The following is a 22,646-nucleotide window of genomic DNA, read 5'->3' on the forward strand; positions in this document are numbered from 1 at the left end:
TGTAAGTTCAGACAGCAGCAGGGGGAAGGGGGAAACCCCAACATCAGCTCCCACCCTCCACCTCTCTCTCTCTCACTCACTCACACACACACTCCCTGCCTCTGCAGCAGGAGCATTCCACAGTAATGGTTTGCTTTGTGTCCCAGAGCAGATAAGTATGCCGGCTGTCAGAAACGGAGCTTTGAAAGGGATATCAGCATGCCTGCAGCCGAGTTCAAAACCATGACGAGAGTGGGGCCACTTGACTTCAAAGGATTATGGGACGGTTCTGGAGGCTAATCACAGTGCAGTAATGCAACATGTCGTCCACACTGACACCTCAGCGCTCCAGCCGGGGTGCAGCAAGCCCTATGCTTCTCGTGGAGATGGATTACCAGCAGCGCTCCAGCCACAGAGTCCAGGCGCTCTAAGTGCCTTGCCAGTGTGGACACCTCAGGAGTTAGGGTGCCTGGGGCTGATTTAACGCGCTTTAACTTGCAAGTGTAGACAAGGCCTAACAGACACATTTTGCCATTTGTTATTTTCATCGTGTGTGTTAAATATGCAGGTGGGGGAAGGGGTGTTTTGTAAATTAATCCCTTTTTTATATTAATCCTTTATCTCCTCTGACCAGGGATCTTGAGAACATCCCTTGTCTCACTTATACTGCACCAGAATGACCTCCCAACCTCATACTTGAAGCAAATTATATGCAACAATATGCATTACTGAAACCAAACAGGGTTGTAACAAATATGTTCTGTAGACCAAAAAATTTGAATGGAAAATTAATCTTACGATTTAAGAAAGGAGGGTAACTCATCATCTTCTTCTTCTGATACCAGTGGTTTTGCTTTAGATTTTGCTATCCTTGGTAGAGTTGTCATCTGAAAGGAAGAGAGGTCGGGGGGAAAACCAACAACAATCAATTACAAAAATATTCTCTCTCATCTAGCTTATCAGAATTGTACCCTATGGAGTACATTCTCCTTTCACAGTGTGGGAAATTGGCACACAAGTCTGCATGTAATATGATCAGAATATACTCCTATATGTTAAAGAACTTAGACCACAGCATCAAATCAATATAATCCCACAACACTTTGCTGTGGGGAAAATTACATATAGCCAATGCAGTCAATTTAGACACAAACCTATGCCATTTTTTTTAACCAATTTAAGTCAAAATAAGATACTTCTATTCCGAAATAAAATGATCCACAAACTTGAACCAAAACAACAGCCTGTTTTAATCCACACTTTTGTTATAACGCGTGAATGAAAATTGATTTGTTGTTTCAGCGCAAGCTTGTGTGTGGACCAGCCCTAACAAAATGGATGTCATTTCACCAACCTTATGGCATGTTAACAACAAGACATGCCAGACTTCCCCAAATCCAACGTGTACATAGGCAGCAATTTCAAATAATTAGCCCACAGGCCCTGGATTACAAACACCCTCTCTGATCAACCCAGAAACTAGGTTTAAATTCCAAGGATGTGGGTTAATTTTCAGAGAGACACAGCTACATATACTCCATACAACAATGGTGAGTTGTTAGACGTACACACACTTCCCTCAGAGACAAGTTGCATCCCATCTTTGAATTTGGATACCACAAATAAAAACAATGTTTAAAAAGGAACTGTTTGCAAATATATTGTATAAAACAATTATCAAAACAAGAACAATTCTTTTCAAGATGTTATTGAATTAATAGTAGATAAGATCCTGAAATCATGTACTTACAGAGAATTGCCTGTATAACAATTTCTGTAAGAAAATCTGGCTAGCCTCCACATAAAACTCTTCCCCCTCCTCTGTTCAGCTGTGTTTGGGTTCAAATATCCTCTCTTATGACATCACAGAGGATTGAGCCTTGACCATCAGTTAAGCACTTTGATTAGCTCATCTCTGGTGGCTTGGAAACCCCTCTGCAGGATCCACTCCTTGCATTCCCAGGGAAATGGTTAAGTTACCCATTATTCCCCCATGGCTTTTGAAGTTGTTAGCCTTACATGTGCACAGACCAGTGGTAACGTGAATCTGAGTCGCCCTTCTTAACATCTAGATGTCCTGCTAATTGAATGGGCTCTTAAAACTGGCTTTTGCCCTCTAGGATGACTAGGTCTTACTTTTTACATGGCTTTACCTATCAACATGTTATATCTATCCCTGCCAACAACAGGACATTGAAATTGTCTCTGTGTTTCTGTTCTGCAAGCAGTGGGTACAACTCCACAACAAATGTGCTTGGACTGGTCAGATTTTTTTTAAACTGATTGTCCCAAATCATTGTAAGCAGACAGGTGGAGTTTGTATCTCAGAATTATAAGACAGCATCTTCCTGCATTAAGGTCTCAGATACCATGTCAGGAGCATAGCAGCCCCGCCCCCCCCCCAAAATCAATTTGTTCCTTGGTGTTTGGGCAGTTTTTCCACAGCAGGGTATGTGCCCTGAAAAACCACACATTTTCACACGTGAACCAGGTAACTGTGTCCCTTTGCAAACACAGCCCTTTAAATCAACCCCACCCAGACACTATGAACTTGACCTACTACCAACAATAGTTTTCAGTAGCTTTCCCCCATGAACTGGTACTAGACTGCTAGTGTTGATAGGACAAAACCATTTTCCAGCACCATCGCAGAAGACATGACTGAGCCCTACGTCAACCAGCACCAGCAGTTAAATTGCACTCAGAACTGGTTCCCACTGCAGAAAACATTTGTCAATAATAGATCATTTTCTTAATGCTGTTCTACAGGCAGAAATCCCATTCATGTGAATGGGGGAATGTTGCTCTCTTAAAGGAGGCTATAAATCTGCATGGAACACACAGGACACTACTCACCTTTTAGCTGTCTAAGTTACTCTACACTCCTCCACAAGCTGCACTGCTAGAGGTGTTCTCTCTCTGATACTCTTGCTCCTTCATGCAGTCACTTCTTTCTCCCCTTTCCTCTGATCTTTAAAGCTGAAAGGTCACTGTGCCAGACTCCTGCATGAATCAGATATTTATTGTTTTTACAAAAGACATATGAAAAGATATTTTGTAGCTTCTGCAAAATAACTACATTGAAAGAACATTATTAAAGTTTGTGAAGTTAATTTCTTGAAAATCGGGACATCTTAGTGTAATGGTTCAGGGTGAGTTGAACCTTTCACCTCTCTCTCTCGGTCTCTCCGTGGCACCCCTTTCAAGTGACAGGCCCACACCTACACTTCTTTCAAGTCGGACTCCTATGGTTCACCCCACTTTTAGACTGGGTCTCCAGGTTACAGCATCCCCATTTACCAACCATGCTTCCTCAGCAGGTCCAACGGGTTTTGCCCCTGCTATATACAGACTTCCCTTCAGGAGCCTGTGAACAGCATGAAAATACCATGACTTCAGCCAGCTTCTTCAAAACAACAGCAAAGAGAGAAAAAAGGCTAACAATAAAAAAGGCCCACACGCATATTGTCTTAGGCCTTGTCTACACTGGCAAGTTTCTACACAGTAAAGCAGCTTTCTGCAGTGTAACTCCCGGGGTGCACACGCTGCCAAGCCACTTAGCGCGCAGAAACTGCGCAGTTGTAGCACTTTAAAAAAACCACCCTGACGAGAGGCACACAGCTTTCTGCACCGGGGCTACAGCGCTGCGGTGCCAGTGTAAACACCCTGCTGGATTACAGCGCTGTGACTGGCCTCCGGGAGGTGTCCCACAATGCCTGTTCTCACCTCTCTGATTATCGGTTTGAACTCTACTGCCCTGCCCTCAGGTGACCAACCGTCATCCCCACCCCGTAAATTCCTTTGGAATTTTGGAGGTCCCCTTCCTGTTTGCTCAGTGACACATGCAGCGGTCTTAGCACATCTTTCCAGGTGGCCAGGCCTGCTCCACGCACGAGGTGATCCCCCACTTGCAGCAATGCCGAGTTGCTGGATCTCGTCAGCATTTGGGGAGAGGAGGCTGTCCAGTCCCCGCTGCGCTCCAGCCACAGGAATTATGATACCTACGGACAGATTTCATGATGCATGACAAAAAGGGGCCATGATCGGGACACACTGCAGTGGAGGGTCAAAGTGAAGGAGCTGTGTAACACCTACCACAAGGCATGGGAGGCAAACCACCACTCCGGTGCTGCGCCCACAAGCTGCCGGTTCTACAAAGAGCTGGACGCGATACTCAGTGACGACCCCACCTCCACTGCGAAGGCCACTGTGGATACTTTGGTGGCTCGAATGCCAGTTGAGATTGGACCGATCCAGGAGGAGAAAATCTTGGATGAGGATGTGGAGGGGGACCCAGAGGCAGAGGACGAATCGGAGGTCAGAGATGCATGCAGCCAAGAGCTCTTCTCAACCCCGGCAGAGGCTATCCAGTCACAGCTGTCAGATCTTGGCAAAGCGCATACAAGAGAGGAGGCCCATGGTAAGTGGATTTGATTTTGGGAATTGCTGAAGCGAGTTGTTGGGGGCAGGAGAGTTGCAGAAAGCAGGCTTGTGTCTGTATGATGCGCACACCACCATATGCCTAGTCTAAGTGATGGAACAGGGTGTTGATTGACTCCCTCACTTTATTGGAATCTGCCTCAGATCTCCAGGAAACTCTCATGGAGATACTGGGCAATTCACTGCCACAGGTTCTTTCGCAGAGCTGCTGTTTCTTGCCCCATTAATGGTAACTTTCCCGCGCCACTCTGCCGTCACAGGAGGGAGCTGGGGGGAGGCAGGGGAACCATTGTTGCACACAGCTGAGTTGCATAGGGGCCAGGGCGGAAACCGCAGGCTTGGAGAAGACCCTCCCTTCATTCCCTGCTCACCCTCAGCAGCGCGGTATCTTCCATAATGAACACAGCCTGTGGAAAATGTGGGGACAGGAATGATTATCAAGCCCCCGCTACAGTGCTGGCTCTCACCAAGAGCCATGTGCCCAGTGTACAGTATGGTCCGGGAACACTGGATTTACCCTGCCCCTACAGCTACTCACCATTTTGGTGGTCTTGCGGCTCATGTGTGCTTGCCTGGGATCAGCCAGTTAGTGACAGGTATGTGAATAGTGGCTGTTCTTTAAATCACTGAATCAGTGTTCTGTCTGTTGCAAACAATACTGCTTCTGTAAACTGTTGCGTTTTAGCTTCACAGAGATGACCTTGGGAGCCCAGCCTCCCTCTTTGTTATCAACGGCCGAATGGCTGTGCAGAATTAGAAAGCAGCCATGAAGAACTAAAAAGGACTTTCTCCGTGAGGTTATGATGCACTCCGCGGCCAAAAAACAGGAATTGAAGGAGTGGTGGGACAGCGAGAAGAGGGACCGAAAGGAGAACTCGGTACACCACAATGAAGCCACGGAGCAGCTCTTAAACATTATGAAGCGCCAAACAGACACACTTCAGGCGATACTAGCACTGCAAACCGAGCAGCTACGCGCATGCCCTCCCCTGCAGCTGCAGTCGCAAAACTCTCTCCCATGCGCCCCCCAGACACCGCCAACATACTCTTGTCAGCCTCCTGGCTCCAGTCTGTACCCGCAGCATTCCACTCCTGCCCCGTCACAGTCCAGCACTGTGGACTCCCAGTACACACTGCACTCAACACCCATCCCTCTGTAATTTAGCCCTGCTGAAGTACAGTACCCGTTGCACTGTACTCCAAAGGAGAAGGTTGGATATGACCCCTGGACATACAGAAATCTTTAACCATCCCCCACCTCCTCCTGGAACCTTCCCCTCCCCCAACCTCCTCAGTGCGGATGTGTATTTTTGTCTGTCTCTCTCCTCCAGTTGCTTTTTAATAAAAGAATTGTGTTGGTTTGAAAGCAAATCTTTATTCTATTAATTGAAAGCAAACAGAGCCTGCAAAGCATCAGACAACTATCTTAAACCTTCATATTGCTTCCGTCTGCACCAATTACAATCACCTCCTACCACTACAAGCACTACACTCCTGAGCACAGCAACAAATATTAGTGGCTTTCAGCTTCAAATTGCTGCCTCAAGGCATCCCTGATCCTTATGGTTCGGCACTGCACCCCTCTAATAGCCCGGGTCTCTGGCTGTTCAAATTCAGCCTCCAGGCGCTGAGCCTCAGCAGTCCAGCCCTGAGTGAAGCTTTCACCCTTCCCTTCACAAATATTATGGAGCGTACAGCACGCAGTTATACGCATAGGAATATTGACATCGTCCAGGTCCAGCTTCCCATATGGGCAGTGCCAGTGGGCCTTTAAACGGCCAAAAGCACACTCAACAGTCATTCTGCACTTGCTCAGCCTGTTGTTGAACTGCTCCTTGCTGCTGTCAAAATGCCCTGTGTATGGCTTTCGAAGCCACGGCATTAAGGGATAGGCGGGGTCTCCCAGGATCACAATGGCCATTTTGACTTCCCCTACAGTGATCTTCTGGTCCGTGAAGAAAGTCCCTGCTTGCAGCTTCCTGAACAGGTCAGTATTCCGAAAGATGTATGCATCATGGACCTTTCTGGACCAGCCTGCGTTAATGTCTGTGAAACGCCCATGGTGATCTACAAGAGCCTGAAGAACCATTGAGAAATACCCCTTCCCATTAATATACTCGGTGGCTAGGTGGTCTGGTGCCAGAATTGGAATTTGTGTGCCATCTATCATCCCTCCACAGTTAAGGAAGCCCATTTGTGCAAAGCCATCCATAATGCCACGCATGCCCCACCCTCGCTCTGCCTCTTCCTGTCCCTGCTCCACCCTTTCCCCCCGAGGCCCTATGCCAGCTGCCGAATAGCTGAATGGCAGCCCAGCTGAACAGCTGTGGCTGGTGGGTGTTGACCACCCCCACTATTTTTTTCCATCAGTGCTTGAGCCCTGGAGCACTGACAGAGTCGGTGCCTATGCCTGATTCTCTCCTCACTTGTACCAGGGTAAATCAGGAACAACCCCAGTGAAATCAGTGGAGTTACACTGGTATAAAATTAATGAACCACAGGTGGTTCACCAGCCTAGGAATCAGTCTAATGAGTGGCGCTGTGGTTCACCAGCAGATATAAACCCAATCTGACAAGCTAGAGAAGGCACGTCAGACTGGCAGTGCCAGCAGGAACCTGAAACACACTGCTTGAGCTGAAGAGAGTACTAAACAGGGGTGAGTCTAGCTGGCATAACTATACTGGCCATCATGTGCCAGCAATGCCCCTCTGCCATGTACATTGGCCAAACTGGACAGTCTCCACGTAAAAGAATAAATGGACACAAATCAGACGTCAAGAATTATAACATTCAAAAACCAGTCGGAGAACACTTCAATCTCTTTGGTCACTCGATTACAGACCTAAAAGTTGCAATTCTTCAACAAAAAAAACTTCAAAAAACAGACTCGAACAAGAGATTGCTGAATTGGAATTAATTTGCAAACTGGATACAATTAACTTAGGCTTGAATAAAGACTGGGAGTGGATGGGCCATTACACAAAGTAAAACTATTTCCCCATGTTTATTCCCCACCCCCCCCCCACCCCCCACTGTTCCTCAGACGTTCTTGTCAACTGCTGGAAATGGCCCACCTTGATTATCACTACAAAAGTCCCTACCCCCCCCTTCCCCCCCCCGCTCTCCTGCTTAATAGCTCACCTTAAGTGATCACTCTCATTACAGTGTGTATGGTAACACCCATTGTTTCATGTTCTCTATGTATATAAATCTCCCCGCTGTATTTTCCACTGAATGCATCTGATGAAGTGAGCTGTAGCTCACAAAAGCTTATGCTCAAATAAATTTGTTAGTCTCTAAGGTGCTACAAGTACTCCTTTTCTTTATACTGGCAAAGGCACTGTAGTGTCAACAAGACATGAATTAACCATGTTTTTGGGCAGTTAATTGCCCTTGTTTCTTGAGGAAGAGGTGTTAGGGACGGGGGGGATGATGGGAGGGCACCTGTGGGAGGGGAATGATCTGCCACTTTAGCTACCAGCTCTGCCCTCCTCCTGGCTTCACCATGCACCGGGTAGGGCTGGAAGGGCCATGGGAAGAAAGGAGGATGGTAACTGATCGGCTGTGAGGATTAAGCTGGAATAAGCAAGAGGAATAGCAGGAAGCCCCAGACGTTGTATCTACTTCAGGGAGCTAGTGTAAAGGCAGGGGCTCTGCACAGCCCTCTGCAGTACAGGAGTACTGTTGGTGTGTGGAATAGCCCATTCACCTCAGTGGGGTGTGCTCAGATGAATTAGGACACTTGAAAGAGATGAACAGTCTAACACATCAGCTCTGGGTGGTGTGAAATGACCCAATCATCTCAATGGGAATTCCCCTCTACCTCAGTTTCAGTTGTGGAATACCATTGTTCAAGGTAATCTCACTATGCATGTCAGTTTTAGAGCAACTGGAACATTAAAATTTTCTTCTCTGGGGGGCTGGGGACAGTATCTGAGGAACGCCTGAACCAAATTATTCCAAACTTGCACCATTGCCCCTGTTGTGGCATACCAATATCCTAGATCAGGGGTCGGCAACCTTTCAGAAGTGGTGTGCCGAGTCTTCATTTATTCACTCTAATTTAAGGTTTCCCATGCCAATAATACATTTTAACGTTTTTAGAAGGTCTCTTTCTATAAGTCTATAATATATAACTAAACTAGTGTTGTATGTAAAGTAAATAAGGTTTTTAAAATGTTTAAGAAGCTTCATTTAAAATTAAAATGCAGAGCCCCCCAGACTGGTGACCAGGACCCAGGCAGCGTGAGTGCCACTGAAAATCAGCTCGCATGCCGTCTTTGGCACACGTGCCATAGGTTGCCTACCCCTGTCCTAGATAATCTCATTTTGCATGTGGATTTTAGAGTACTTTGAAAATTAAAAGAAGCTCATAATGCAATGGGAGGACATATATTGGGAACCTCTTGATTAAATGACCTAAATTTGCACCATAAATTCTACCCCAGTCCGTCAATAGCTTTTTAATTATTGCTTCCCCAAAAGGGAAGTGGGTGGTGAAAATTATCCACACGATTGATCCCGAGAGCGTAATATCAGGATCAGAGCTGTTGTTTGAGCCCCATGTATGTGTAAAAAGTAGTATAAGGCAGGGTGACCCAGGTAAGCAGGGTCTCACCGCTGCTGATCAGGCTGGTCTTCCACAGAGCAGAGGGAGCCCAGCCTGCGCTCCCTGCTCACCCACACCTACCCCTGGCTGGAGCAGTGGAGCAGCTCCCTAAGGCTTCTGGAGGACGGGCCCCACCCCCCACAGGGGGCTGAAGCAGGGCTGGGTCAGCCTCTGCTGCAGCAAGCCCAGGGGCCACAAAAGTTGAACAGCTGCTAGGTGATGAACACAGCTGTCTACTAGCTGATCAGTGGGGGAGGGGTTGCTTAGGAACTACTGATCCCTGGCTGGGGCTGCAGCTCTATTGCCAGTGGGTGCTAAGCACCTGGAGACTCAAGGCGCCTATGCTTCCATATCTCCCCTTCAAGGTGAAAGTATTTTGCTCTCCTTAAGGACAGAATGTGTGAAACACCCACACAACAGCAGATTCCTTAAAAAAATAAAAATTGAGAAAGAATCAGATGAAAGCAGAAGAAACAGTTCACATAGCAATATCTCCTCTGAATATTTTACAGGACCCAGAAAGGTAGTGTAACTCAGCTTAGTTACAGAGGAGGAAGTGAGACACGTAATGTTTTCCAACGCAATCTCCTTCTCTGAGCAACTTGGTCTGTGTAACAACCTTGCGCTGCTCTATCCAGAGAAAGAAAGCTGGTGTACCGCATCTCCCCCATCTCCAATCCAAGATTGCATACCCCATTTTCCAGCCCAGGTTTCTCCAGATTCAGACATCCATAGCAACAGTCGGAGAGATGCTGTATTCCCCCACCTTCAGGAAATGTGCCACTGAGAAGACAGAAGCCCTTTAACAATAGTTAAAAGCTGCCATTCAAATACTTAACCACCAAACCCAAAGCACTGCCTTCCACAGATACTTGGCTCTGACTGGGTTCAATTTATTCAGGACTCTGTTTAAAACCTTTTGTGCATCAAGTTTTCCCTTACCTATAAGTAGATGCTAGACACTCTTTCATGATGAGCTTAACTGGAAATCTGAAGGCAGGGCAGGAATGATGTCAGCATGCAATAGCCCTAGTGGGGGCTGGGGCAGGACAGGCACAGGAGTACATGGTGGGATGAAGTGCATGGATTGCCACTCTGCTCTCTACATTGCCAGCTCAGCTGGTCAGTCTGCTGGTGTTTATAAAACACAGACAAAAAATACTTTCATCCCCCTCCAAGGAAATCTCCCTAATCACAGCATGATACAATGACGCTACATTGCAATATCATGACATCGTATCTGTCTCACAGAATATTACTCTTTTGACTAGTATTAAAAAAAGTAAAAAGTAAATGCTTTGCTATTCCCAGTGTAGATGCAACCATGTCAGTCCCAGGATATTAGAGAGACAAGGTGAGTGAGGTAATATCTTTTATTGGACCAACTTCTGTTGGAGAGAGAAACTTTTGAACACACAGAGCTCTTCTTCAGGTCTGGGGAAAGTACTCCAAACATCACAGCTAAATGCAAAGTGGAAGAGATTGTTTAGCATAGATGATATTTTCATTCCTCTGGACTGACAGCTTAAACTCCCTCATAGATTTCCACCACAACTTCAACAACCACCACTTGTCCATTCAACTCTCTCTGGAACACTCCCTCACTAGCATCAACTTCCTGGACACCACAATCAGCTTAAAAAATGGAACTCTACAGACTATTATATACCAGAAACCCATGGATCATCACACCTACATAGATCCAGCAACCACCCCAAAGACCCCAAGAAATCTGTTATCTATAGCCAGGCACTCAGATACCATTGAATATGCTCCAAGGAGGAAGTCTGGGATGTGCACCTTAAGTCACTTAAACCGGACTTCAACAAAAAAGGACACTCCACCAGAGAAATAGATTGCATCATGCAACCGGCCACCCAAATACCCCGAGAAACCCTGCTTCAATACAGAAATAAAACCCTCTCTGACTGCACATCCCTAGTTATCACCTACCACCCCACACTGGAACCCAGAGGGGGTATCAGCAAACAACTACAACCCATACTCAATGAAGATCCCATCCTGAAATAAATCTTTCCTAAACTCCCTCTTCTGGCCTTCAAATAATCCCCCAACCTCTCCAAGCTCATCATCAGAAACAAGCTCCTCACAATCCAGGACACACCAACTCAAAGCAGATGCAAAAACAGATGCAAAACCTACAGACATATCTCCACTGCTACAATGATCAACACACCTCACAACACAACTTTCAAGATCTACGGATCTTACACATGCCTATCACAACATGTGGTGTACCTCATGCCTATCACAACATGTGGTGTACCTCATCACGTGGTGTACCTCATCACAACAACAACAACTATGTGCATGAATCCGGACAATCACTACACTCTCCAATAAACTCAGACAGGAAAATTTTAAAAGACCAAAAATACCCTATCACCTGTGGGTGAACACTTTTCACAGATTTCAGAGTAGCAGCCGTGTTAGTCTGTATCCGCAAAAAGAAAAGGAGTACTTGTGGCACCTTAGAGACTAATCTATTTATTTGAGCATAAGCTTTTGCAATGAAGTGAGCTGTAGCTTACGAAAGCTTATGCTCAAATAAACGTGTTAGTCTCTAAGGTGCCACAAGTCCTCCTGTTCTTTTCACAGAGAAATCACTCTGTGTCTGACCTATCAGTTCTCATCCTCAAAGGAAACCTGCCCAACACTTTCAAAAGATGAGCCTGGGAGCTTAAATTCATAACTCTGCTAGACACGAAAAGTCATGGACTGAACAGAGCTACTGGATGTATGGCTTATTACAGCAATCTGTAACCCATTAACCCCCTCTGTTTGTCTTTTGATTGCAGAGGTGTTAATGGGCCACCCTACCTTGAAAGGTCCCTTAGAATATGTGCTAAGTACTTATGCTAAACAATGTGTTCCACCTTGCATGTAGCTGTGATGCTTGGAGTACCTTTCCCAGATTTGAAGAAGAGCTAGCTCTATGTGGCTCGAAAGCTTGTCTCTCTCTCTCTCTAACACAAGTTTGTTCAATAAAAGATATTACCTCACCCACCTTGTCTCTCTTGCTATTCCCAGACATACTGAAAGGGGGTGGTGACCTTTTACAAAAATCTGAATTTTTACACCATTTAATCTGAAATGCCATAATCCATACATTTTAAACACAAGAAAATAATTTTGCCCGTACAACTCATTTAAGAAGTTAATGAGACTAAAAGAGATGGAGCAAAACTATTTTCACTTTTTTGATTTTGCTAAATTCCACTTTAAAGTTTAACCATCCCCCAACTGTGCGCTAGTCTATGGATCAGATTTGCCTCTTATACTAATTTAATAAGGGTACAATTCAGTTTCCATTGAATTCTGTTTGATTCATCTGTAAGTGAGAGGAGAATCGGGAGCTAAATCTCTACCTAATCTAGAACACAGATGTTAAAAATGATTTAGCCTTGAACCTTTTTAAAACAAAGTAGATTAAATCTGCCAAAACTTTGTTAATGCAGATTTAAGGCTCCTCAGTGATGCCTCAAGACCTTCCAGATGAGCTAAATTTAAACCTCTGAAAACCAGGAAGTGAAAGAATTAAGTCACATGCCACCCTCACAATGCAAAATCAATCCTGCCCCCAGCACACCAACAACACACATACTAGCACTCTACTCTCAAAGATGTTACAGAACACTTGTGGAACAGAGCACGTGAACACTTGGAAGACAAATTTTAACATCCTCTCTTTACTAAGGCAAAACTTAGTGTAGTGCCACGCCCTGGGGGAAGAGGTCATCAGCAACAAGGATTGAACCTGGAACTCTGCATTTTTTTCAATGAGCCTCTACTGCCTGAACTGAAAGACCCATCTCTTTAATCCAAGTCTGCAAATGTTCATCAACCGGTGCGGCCAACCCATCTCCAGAGGGGTACATAGTACCACACCGACCTGACGTGAGTTACACGGGGTTTAAGTCAGGTATAGCAAACAGCAGCGACCTACACACGGCCTACACTCAAACACTGAGCCTAATCTACACAAACCACACTAGACTTGCAAAATGTTACCACTCCTTCATGCTTGCCCAGAGCATTTCTTCTGAGATATTTCCTTCACTTACCCTGACTAAGCACTGGAGACCAGACACATGTCACCAGACTGCTGACAATCCCAATGATAAGAAGACACTTGTGTTCACCTCTGCTAACATAGCCTACAATACACAGCACTACCATGAAGCATACTTGATCTCTCAAAGTACTCATACACGTCTCTTCATATCACAGTCACCGCTCTGCCATGCTGCTCCACCCAATCCCTCCTCCATTCAATACAGCAGTACATAACACAATGAATATAGCTGAAATGTATGCAGATAAATGCTGGAATTCAAATCTATGGAATACAACACAGACAGTGGCACATTCTTTTAATCCTTCATAACTACTTATGATTGATGATGTCTTAACTCAGTTCATGCAAAGCATACTGAGAAGAAGTGATTGCGCACCTGGAGATCAGTTTATGGCCTGAAAACCTAACGCAGATTTTCTCCCCCAAACATGTACACACAAACAAACACTCACAGATAGGGCTGGGGTGCAGAAGAAGAGGTGTGAAGGAAGGCGTGTAGACCATAAACAGGATGGCCTTTTGGGGCCTCTTTATATTACAAAGATAGCGCAACACCATTGCAAAAGAATGCGAATATAATTTGGGGATGTACTAGCAGGAGTGTTGTAAGCAAGACATAAGACGTAATTCTTCCGCTTTTCTCCACATTGACCTATGAGGGAAGATTGAAAACATTGGATTTCTTTAGTCTGGAGAAGACTAAGAGGGGACATGATAACCGTTTTTAAGTACGTACAAGGTTGTTACAAGGAGACGGGAGAAAAATTATTCTCCTTAACCTCTGAGGATAGGACAAGAAGCAATGGGCTTAAATTGCAGCAAGGGCAGTGTAGGTTGGACATTAGGAAAAACTTCCTGTCAGGGTGGTTAAGCACTGGAATAAATTGCCTAGGGAGGTTGTGGTATCTCCATCATTGGAGATTTTTAAGAGCAGGCTAGACAAACACCTGTCAGGGATGGTCTAGATAATACTTAGTCCTGCCTTGAGTCCAGGGGTCTGGACTGGAGGACCCCTCGAGGTCCCTTCCATGCCTACAATTCTGTGACTCCAAAATGGTTAAGAAAATATTTTTTGATGTGTGGCAGGACTACAACCAAGTCAGTCACGTGTGAACGGAAAGGAAATGCTCCCCGTGTCAGTCAGTTGCTTGTTGAATGGTGAAAAAGCAACTTCCAGTGGCTAAACTTACATTAGTTTAGAAATGATTAAATGCAAAAAGCTAGCATTAATGCAATGCTAAGTCTTGTTATCTTAGTACAATATAGTCAAGAATTTCAAACCCAAAGGTTCCCCTTGCAGTGTTAACATCCTGTATATTTTATATGGTATACTCTAATAAACAGTAATACACTAAGGTTCACATTTAACCAGAGTTAGGAGTTATGGAAAGTATTACATTTCTGCAACATGGTCAAGTTAATTTAACTACCGCAACCTTATATTTTGAAATTTCGTGACTTTTGAGTCCTCGATCTCATAACCTTGATGATGCATATGTTTTGGCATTTAATTTCCCATGAAATTTTAAAGGGGAAAAAAACAAAGAAAATCTGTCAGTAGTAATTCGATTTTGCACCTTACAAGCTCTATTCACTTGGCTGGGCTGTCTCAGTTTGAAACCATGACACTTCAAAAACCAAGGAGAATGATATTTTTTCTCATTGAAACAATCATACCAAAATCCTTCACCAGCAAAGAGGGAGATGTTTTAAAACTGTCTTCCAACTAATCCAAAAGTATATTTTCCCTACAAAGGACACTATTTTGCAGGTCTGCCTATGCAGGAAGCTCCCAAGTCTTTGCTAATCCTCAATGAACAGAATTCACCAGTCATCCTGCCTGTACAGCAGGGAAGGCAGGGCCGGACCACAACATTTTAGCACCTGAGGCGGGGAGCTCAAATGATGCCCCCATGCCCCCTCGCTTGGGCCAAAACTTTGAAAGGTCTCAATTCTTCCCTCTTCCTGTTCTACTCCTCTCATGGTACTGCTCTGCTACCTACCCCAATAAAGGAGAACTAACAACTTAAAATGCCTTGTTCAAAAATTTTAAGTAACTCTTAAGTTAACTTTCAAACACCTGAACAGAAAATGTTCTTGTCTGCATAGTAAACACTAGCACTTTTATCTGTTTGAATAATCAAAGTGGTGCTTTCTGTGCCTTCTTGGTTGCAAAGATTTGAACTGCTTCCTGCTGAAGGTCCACAGTCTGGGCCAGCTCATGCTCTACTGAGATGGTTGCAAGGCCGACCAGCCTCTCCTGGTGTCATTGTGGAGCACAGAGCATCAATGTCGCGCATGTCATCATGTGTCAACACTGTCTCTAGTGCCCTGCATTGCTGGTGTAGGTCTTCTTCAGGTAAAGTGAGGAGTTTTGGAATATCATACAACATCCCAAATATACTGCTGTGTTCCTTGAGCTGCATGAAATGTTCTTCAGCTGACTGTATTGCACAATCTAGAGCACCTGGTTAAAGAATTCAACTTTGAATTTCTGTTTGGGGTCTCTTATGGGATTATCCCGTGCCTCGTAATCTTCGGTGACACTTCTATTCTTGAATGGGTGGGAAAATAGCTTCAGTGTGAAGTTCCTCTGCTAACTTCTGTGCACTCTTCAGAACATTTTGAAATCCCTCATCTGACCGGTAAGACTGTAGGTATGACTTTGCTTTGTCCAGTTGTTCCATTGCTCCAGATATATCAAGCTCAACGCCTTGGAGTCTCTTGCTTACAACATTTATTTCAAACTGTATGTCATGCCACAACGCTAAGCCACAAAGAAATTTGAAGTTATGTACGTTTCCGGTGATTCCATTTCCCTCTGCCACTGTTCTCCCACGAACAGTTCCTGTCATAGCATTATTCTCCATAACGGCAACTGTGGCATCATCTGTCTTCCCAGTTTGGTGTTTGATAGGCTTTATCGCCTCCACTTGACTTTTCCATCATGTGGCACTCAGTGGATTCAGTGTCAGAGAGGATGTTCCCAGATGTTACTTCAAAATTTGCCATCGATGAGTTGATGCAGAAAAAAAATACATAGATGCTTTGAATTACATTAAAAAATTCAGCAGCCTCACTAGAAGCTGATGCTGCATCACTGACCACCAAGTGCAATGAATGAGAACTGCACGGGACAAAAAAACCTCGAGAGTTTAACTCTCGGATCCGTGTCTGCACTCCTCTGTTCTTTCCTCTCATGTTGGCACCATTATCTTAGCCCTGACCTCTCATGCCAGCTATCGCAATTCCCATATCTTCCAGCTTTTTAAGAAGCACATTTGTCATACCAGCTCCTGTAGTATCATCAATGTCAATACATTCTAGAAAATGCTCTCTGACAGTCACCATTGCAGGGACATTTTCACTCGGTTCTGTTGTTGTTACAAAATGCACCATTAAAGTCATTTGTTCCGTATGGCTGATGTCAGGTGTGCAGTCCAGAATAACAGAGTAATGTCTTGCTCACTTCAGATCTGCCACAATCTTCTGTTTGACTTTTGTTGCCAGAAACTGTATGATCTCATTTTGAATTGTTTTTCCAAAGTAGTGGTGCGTACACATTTCTTGTGTGGTGACTCTTCTTAGATGCTCCTGGAGTACAGCATCAAACTCAGCCATCAGCTCCACAATTTTAAGGAAGTTTCCATTGTTTGGCACATACGGCTGATCTGAAGTGCCACGCACTGCTAGGTTTTGGGTAGCAAGCATTCTCACAATGGCAATGAGCCTTTTCAGAACATTTTGCCAGTAAAGAGACGCTGATGCAATCTTCTCTTGACGCTGATCATCTATCGTGGCCTTTAACCTTAGTCTCATCTCAAGCTCTTTCCACCTATGGAATGCTCTCTGGTGATTTGCTGCTTTCTCATGGCATGCCAGATTTCTAGCCAGATTTTTCCAGTCCTTTTTTCCTGTAGAACCCAATGTTGCTGGAATATTAGACTGGAAGAGTTTGCAACAAAAACAGTATGCAGCATTCTGGGTTTTTATGAGTACTTGAAGCCATGGCCTCTTCAACTTTGTCACCTTTGGGGATTTCATGCCAGTAATGTGTTGGATGGAAACTTCTATGTTCATTGACTTTGGGGGACACGAAGTTTTTCACGTGCTGTAGCCCACGTAGTACAAGGAAGTCCCTCAGGCTACTGCTCAAGTGGGTCCACAGTCCTGGATCATCTAGACTTAAGGAACTAAACTCAGCAGCAGCTGTTTCTTGCGCCTCCACCACGCTCTTCTCCAACCTACTTTTCTTCAGGAATATGCACGGTTACATCCATTTGAGATGGAGATATGGATGCTGCAGTAGCTGCCAGGTCACCTGCACTCTGACTAACTGGAAGATCAGGCATCTCCTCACCAGTCACATCCTCACTGGGGCCGGAACACTCACCATGAACATTTGTGTCTATGTATCTCAGGAGAGCTCCTTCCAGCTTAAATAGAAAACCTTCCTTTGCTTTCTTTCTTTTTCTGAATACTCCCCCAGAGGGGTGTTTTCTTCTTTCACTCATGACTGCTGTTCTGTCCTAGCTATAGTGGCTCTCCACACTCATTTGAAGGGGACAAATAAGCAGACTGGTAGCAGGGCCTGAGTGAGGGAAGATATCAGCGTCTTAAGGGCCTAACTGGCTCCCACTACTTCAGTTGACTGCCTGTTCTCCTCAAGTGGGTTCAGGGAAGCAGCAGGAAACAAGAAGCTCCCTGAGAAGCTGATGTTAATCAGTCCAGGCTCCTGGGGGTGCTAAAGAGGTACATAAGAGGCTCCTCCTCCTCTCTCTCCCTGCAACTCCTGCTGCTTTCTGTTATTCCCTCTCACCTTTTCTCCTGCCTGCCTGTTATGTCTCTTGTGCCCTCCAGCACAGCACTCCACCATCTCTGTGCATCTAGAGCAAAGAGAATACATATGCACCAGCAGCAGACACAATTTTCTGCACTCTGGGTCCTAGTGGGGGTCCCCCCGGCCCAGTCTGGCACCTGAGGCGGTCACCTCAGTTCGCCTCATGGTAAGGACAGCCCTGAGGGAAGGCAACAGAATAATAGCAACATTTAGTGACTGGGCTTTGAGAGGAGTTTTAAGTTTGCCCAAGACAGCCCCAAAACAAACTTTAACCAACACAGCAAGAGCTGAGTAGTAGGTTGTTACAATACCTGGAAAAAAAACCCATGGATTCTGCAGGGGGGAGTAATTTTTTACCACATTGTTAATACCAACAAAATAGTCCAGCTCTACACAATACGTATAATTGCTGCCATTTACTTTCATCATTTTAAGGCAACTCCATTGCATTCTAGAGTCAGCGTGGGAAGAAGCTGTGGGAAGAAAAACTCAAGAGGTGTGAGGACCACACAGCCAACAACAAGCAGAAAACATGACTCACACTACTGCTGCTGGAAAACTTTGTTCTGATATCAATGCTGTCAAGTTTTCCTGGCCATTCCATTTTTGGACCATTAAAAATTAGAGTTCGGGGGGGGGGGGGGGGGGGATGAACTTACCAGAGTCCTCCTAGGGCCAGATCCTGCAAAACTGCCAGCAACTTTGCACACAAAAGCTGGTGGAGTCGATAGCCAGGGTACGCAAACGCCACTGGAGAAAACAAGTCAAAGGTGCTTGGGGGCAAAATGAGAAGTACAAATCTGAAGGGCCCCAGTACCAACTGGAGGGAGAGAGAGAAAGATGAGGGTTACACAGCTGGCGAGGACAGGACAGACATACAGGGTGGGGTGAACAGCTAAAGAGCACCCAAAGCTGTCTGGAGGGCGAGAGACAAGGGTTCCCAGGAGCTGGAAAGAAGCACAGCTGGAAGGGAAGAATGCCAGTGTGACACAGAATATGCTCCCCCCATCCCCAGTTTGCTCCCAGTAGCTGTGAGCAAAGAGCATGCACAACTGGTCATGCCAATAATAAAATTCACTTTGCATTACTGTTGTTATATGCATGGCTGGGGTTAAACAGCAATTGTTGCTACACCAATGAACCATCATCAGAAAGTACTCCTGGCTAGGCCAGGAGTGAGAACAGATTCTTAGCTGTGCATCATCAGGGCAGTGAACTCTGTAATAAGTACTCCCCTAAACCACCCCCCATGACCCCACTCCTCCATGTGACAGGTGAGATATAGCCCCATACTATGTAGCAACCTGTCACTGAATGAGAAGGAGGATGATAACAACTGAAAAGTGGACAGAGAATAATACCTCAAACACAATGAAGTCCAAACCTGGACAAATATTTACCACCACCACGACCACCTAGGTTGTATATAGCACTTTTGGTCCATAGATCTCAAAGCACTTTACAAAGGAGGTCAATATCAGCATTCCCATTTAACAGATGGGGAAACTGAGGCAGGGAGAGAGAGGAAAATTATTTCCTCAAGGTCACCCAGCAGGCAAGTAGCAGAGTCAGGTATAGAACCCAGGTCTATGCACTAAAATCCCCTTTCAATTAGTTTAATTCAGTGGCTTGCATTTCACTAAGAGATAACAGAGCAGTGTGTCTTTTTGCGGGTTGGTAACCACTGCACAGCTTGTCATGGCAAGAACAACATTCATTTTCCATTATTGTTAAGTGTGTGATTGCGGGTAAATAGCAACCGTTGCCCCATCAGCAGAACGTGCTTCCGGCTGGCCCAGGGGCCAGAACAGATTTTTCGCGGTCGTGTGATGGGGGGGCCCAGGCCGTTTTAATCAACACTCCCCTGAACCACCCCCCACTCCGAGGTGCCCCTTTCCCTCCTGCAGGTGGCACAGCGGGGGCTGCCCGCTCCCCTCCGAGCCGCCAGCGCTCTGCGCCCCGCAAGCCGGCGACAGCGCAGCCTGCGGGCTCCCCTGGCCGCGGCGGCTGCGGGCGGGATGCGCGGTGGCAGGGTGACCGGCAGCGCGGAGCCCCCGCTCGTTTCCACCGGAGAGCTTCGTCCCCTCTGCAGTCACGGGCTGAGAGGCCAGCAGCCGCCTCCAGCCCACCCCGCTGCGTCGGACCCTTCCTGGCCGCCCGGCGCCGGCGCCAGCCCGCTCCCCTCTGCCCTCTCCCGGCCCGGGCACAGCGCGGGGAGCTCACGCACCGGTCCCCCTTGCTGCTGCTGGCGGCGGCTGGAGCCGGGGCTGGGTTTGAAAGGGCCGCCAACCAGGCCGCGGCTGCCGGGCCTAGTCCAGCCGCGCAAGGGGAGGAGCAGGAAGCGGCGGCCGAGCGGCCCCGGAAGGAACAAGCCCGGCGCCAATCCGCGGCCGGGGCTGCGAGAGTGGCTGGGCCGAACGTGGCCCGGCTGCCGGCGCCGCCGTGGGTTTGGTTCCCGGGAGCCCCGGCTCGGGCTGGGCGCTGAGTTCTTAGCAGTCCCGCCCCGCCCCGCCCCGCCCCGCCAGCCGTTCCGGGCTGGGGGAGGCTGTTGCGCCCCCGACACCGCCTGCCGCGGGAGCAGCTCGCCGGGACTGGGCTGCAAGGAGCTGTCGTTCGAGGGGTAGCTCTCCCGGACATCCTCTTTAAAGGCAAAGTTCCGCTTGAACGCAGAGCCTGGACACCTGCTTCACCAACTCCGGTCCCCTTTAGCGCTTTCACCGTGGTCCAGTCCAGCTCCTGTCCAATCCTTCCCCGTCCATGCTGTCTTTATGTATCAGGTGCAATCCCCGTCCCCAACAAGCGTATTCCAGTAGTTGGCACCCTCCTTTTCTAGCCCTTCATGCCCCTGTTAACCCCACTATTATTTACTTCAAGAGGGTAATGTGTTTATTTGCAGTTATACAGTTCATGCAAAGCATGGCTCAGCATAGACAGGGCTGGCAGAGCCTTATTCATACCTTAGCCCAGGAGTGGGCAAAATACGACCACGGGCTGGATCCAGCTCATCTAACATTTCTGTCCGGCCTGCCAGGCTCTTTGGCTGCCCCCTCTCTGGGCCACTAAAAGTCCCACGGCTCAGGAGGGCACTCAGGCAGGCTGCCTGCCCGCCATGGGCCCCATGCCGCTTCCGGCAGCTGCTGACATGTCTCTGCGCGCCCCTGGCTGGGGGGGAAGGTGGCTCGACGCACTGCCCTGCCCCCAGCACTGTCCTCACAGCTCCCTTCGGCCGGAAACTGTGCTTGCGGGTGCGGGCAGCGCATGGATACCCACTACCCCCTCTCCCCCAAGATGTGCACAGAGACGTGCAAGCAGCAGCCAGCCACTTCCGGGAACGGCGTGGGGCCATAGCAAGCAGGCAGCCTGCCTGAGCCCTGCTGCGCCGCGGGCCAGGAGCCACCTGTGGTAAGGGCCTCCTGGCCAGAACCTGCACCTTGCACCGCCTCCTGCACCCCAACCCCTTGCCCCAGCCTGGAGCCCACTCCTGCACCAAACTCCCTCCCAGAGCCCACACTCCTCACGCTCTTCTGCACTCCAACACTCTGCACCAGCCCAGAGCTCCCTCGTGCACCCAAACACCCTCCCAGACCCTGCACCCCCTCCATTAATATAGTAGAAATGTGCAGCCCGTGATGACTTACCAAAATTCGTGGCATGGTCCCCCTGTGAAAATTATTGCCCACCCCGTCTTAGCCTAATCAATGTCTGAAAGATTCAGATTTGCATTTAGCCACTAGATGTGTCTGTGTGCTGTACAGCTGTAGTCCCGCCTAAGCAACACAGACAAAGCTGGAACTCAAGCTGTGAGGAAGCTTATTCCTGAGGGCATTCTGCACCCAAAAATTAAAAATTCAGTGCACGATATTTTAAAATTCTGCAAGTTTTATTTGCCAATAAATACATGCAGAGGCTACAGCATAGCAATGGGGAGCACAGGCCACTGGCTGCTTGAAGGTGGGAGATCACCCTGCAGCCTCCCCACCCCGAACCCTGGGGACACAGACTCAGTGATGAGGCTGCACCCTACCCTGACACAGCACAAGGCCCAAGCCTGCCCCAGAAACACCCTGGGGCCCTCACCCTCTGCGCCAGGTGCACCAGGTGTGGGACAGGCAGGTTCAACCAGGCAGGATTCAGATGTGGATGGGGCTTGGTGTGGGGGGATCCGGGTGTGAGGTAAGAGGATTCTGTGTGGGACAATCTGGGTGCAGGCAGCTCAGTGGGGGGTCTAGGTTTGGGGGAATCTAGATACACAGAGGCTTGTTAGGGGGGTTCCAGGTACAGGGTCTTCCAGGTGAAAGTGTTTGGGTCTCAGCAGAGGGGTCTGGGTATGGGGGCCTCAGCTGGGGGGTCTGGTTGCTGGGAGAGTGGGGCTTGGTGGCGTGCAGGTCTGGGTGCAGCTAATTGGGGGTCAGTGGCATGGGGGTCTGGATGTGGGGGATCAGAGGGGTGCAGGGAAGTGGGGCCCATCAGGGTTGGGGTTTGAATGCAGGGAGTTCAGTGGGGGTGATCTGGATGCAGGGATGGGGGTCTGGAGGCAGGGGGTCTGGATACAGGGGTTGAGGTTCAATAGGGTGAGGTTCGGGTATGCAGGGCTAGGGGGGTTCTGAGTGTACAGGGTGAGGCTTAGCAGGGGTGTCTGGGTGTGGGAGGTCTGGATGCATGGGGGTTGGACAGATGG

At 47.4% G+C, this 22,646-nt stretch overlaps 1 protein-coding gene across 10 annotated transcripts in view; it reads right to left on the reverse strand.

Moving 5' to 3' along the window:
* Nucleotides 1–21,099, reverse strand: part of SRBD1 (S1 RNA binding domain 1) — a 222,780-nt gene extending 201,681 nt beyond the window's left edge. The window contains exons 1-6 of one of the 10 annotated variants that reach the window (XM_037895849.2): nt 20,196–20,341; nt 18,628–18,788; nt 4,075–4,826; nt 3,768–3,980; nt 2,836–2,982; nt 778–866 (exon numbers count right to left, since the gene is read on the reverse strand). In XM_037895849.2, the coding sequence (XP_037751777.1) occupies nt 778–866 (89 nt within the window). In that variant the 5' untranslated portion in view covers nt 2,836–2,982; nt 3,768–3,980; nt 4,075–4,826; nt 18,628–18,788; nt 20,196–20,341. Of the gene's footprint in view, nt 1–777; nt 867–2,835; nt 2,983–3,767; nt 4,003–4,074; nt 4,827–4,957; nt 7,607–18,627; nt 18,789–20,195; nt 20,585–20,925 lie in introns of those variants that run through there. The other 9 variants (XM_037895847.2, XM_037895848.2, XM_043543783.1 and 6 more) reach the window with 9 other exon arrangements.
* Nucleotides 21,100–22,646: the final 1,547 nt, after the last annotated feature.

This window comes from Chelonia mydas, chromosome 3 (assembly GCF_015237465.2).
Source record: "Chelonia mydas isolate rCheMyd1 chromosome 3, rCheMyd1.pri.v2, whole genome shotgun sequence".
Classification (NCBI taxonomy): domain Eukaryota; kingdom Metazoa; phylum Chordata; order Testudines; family Cheloniidae; genus Chelonia; species Chelonia mydas.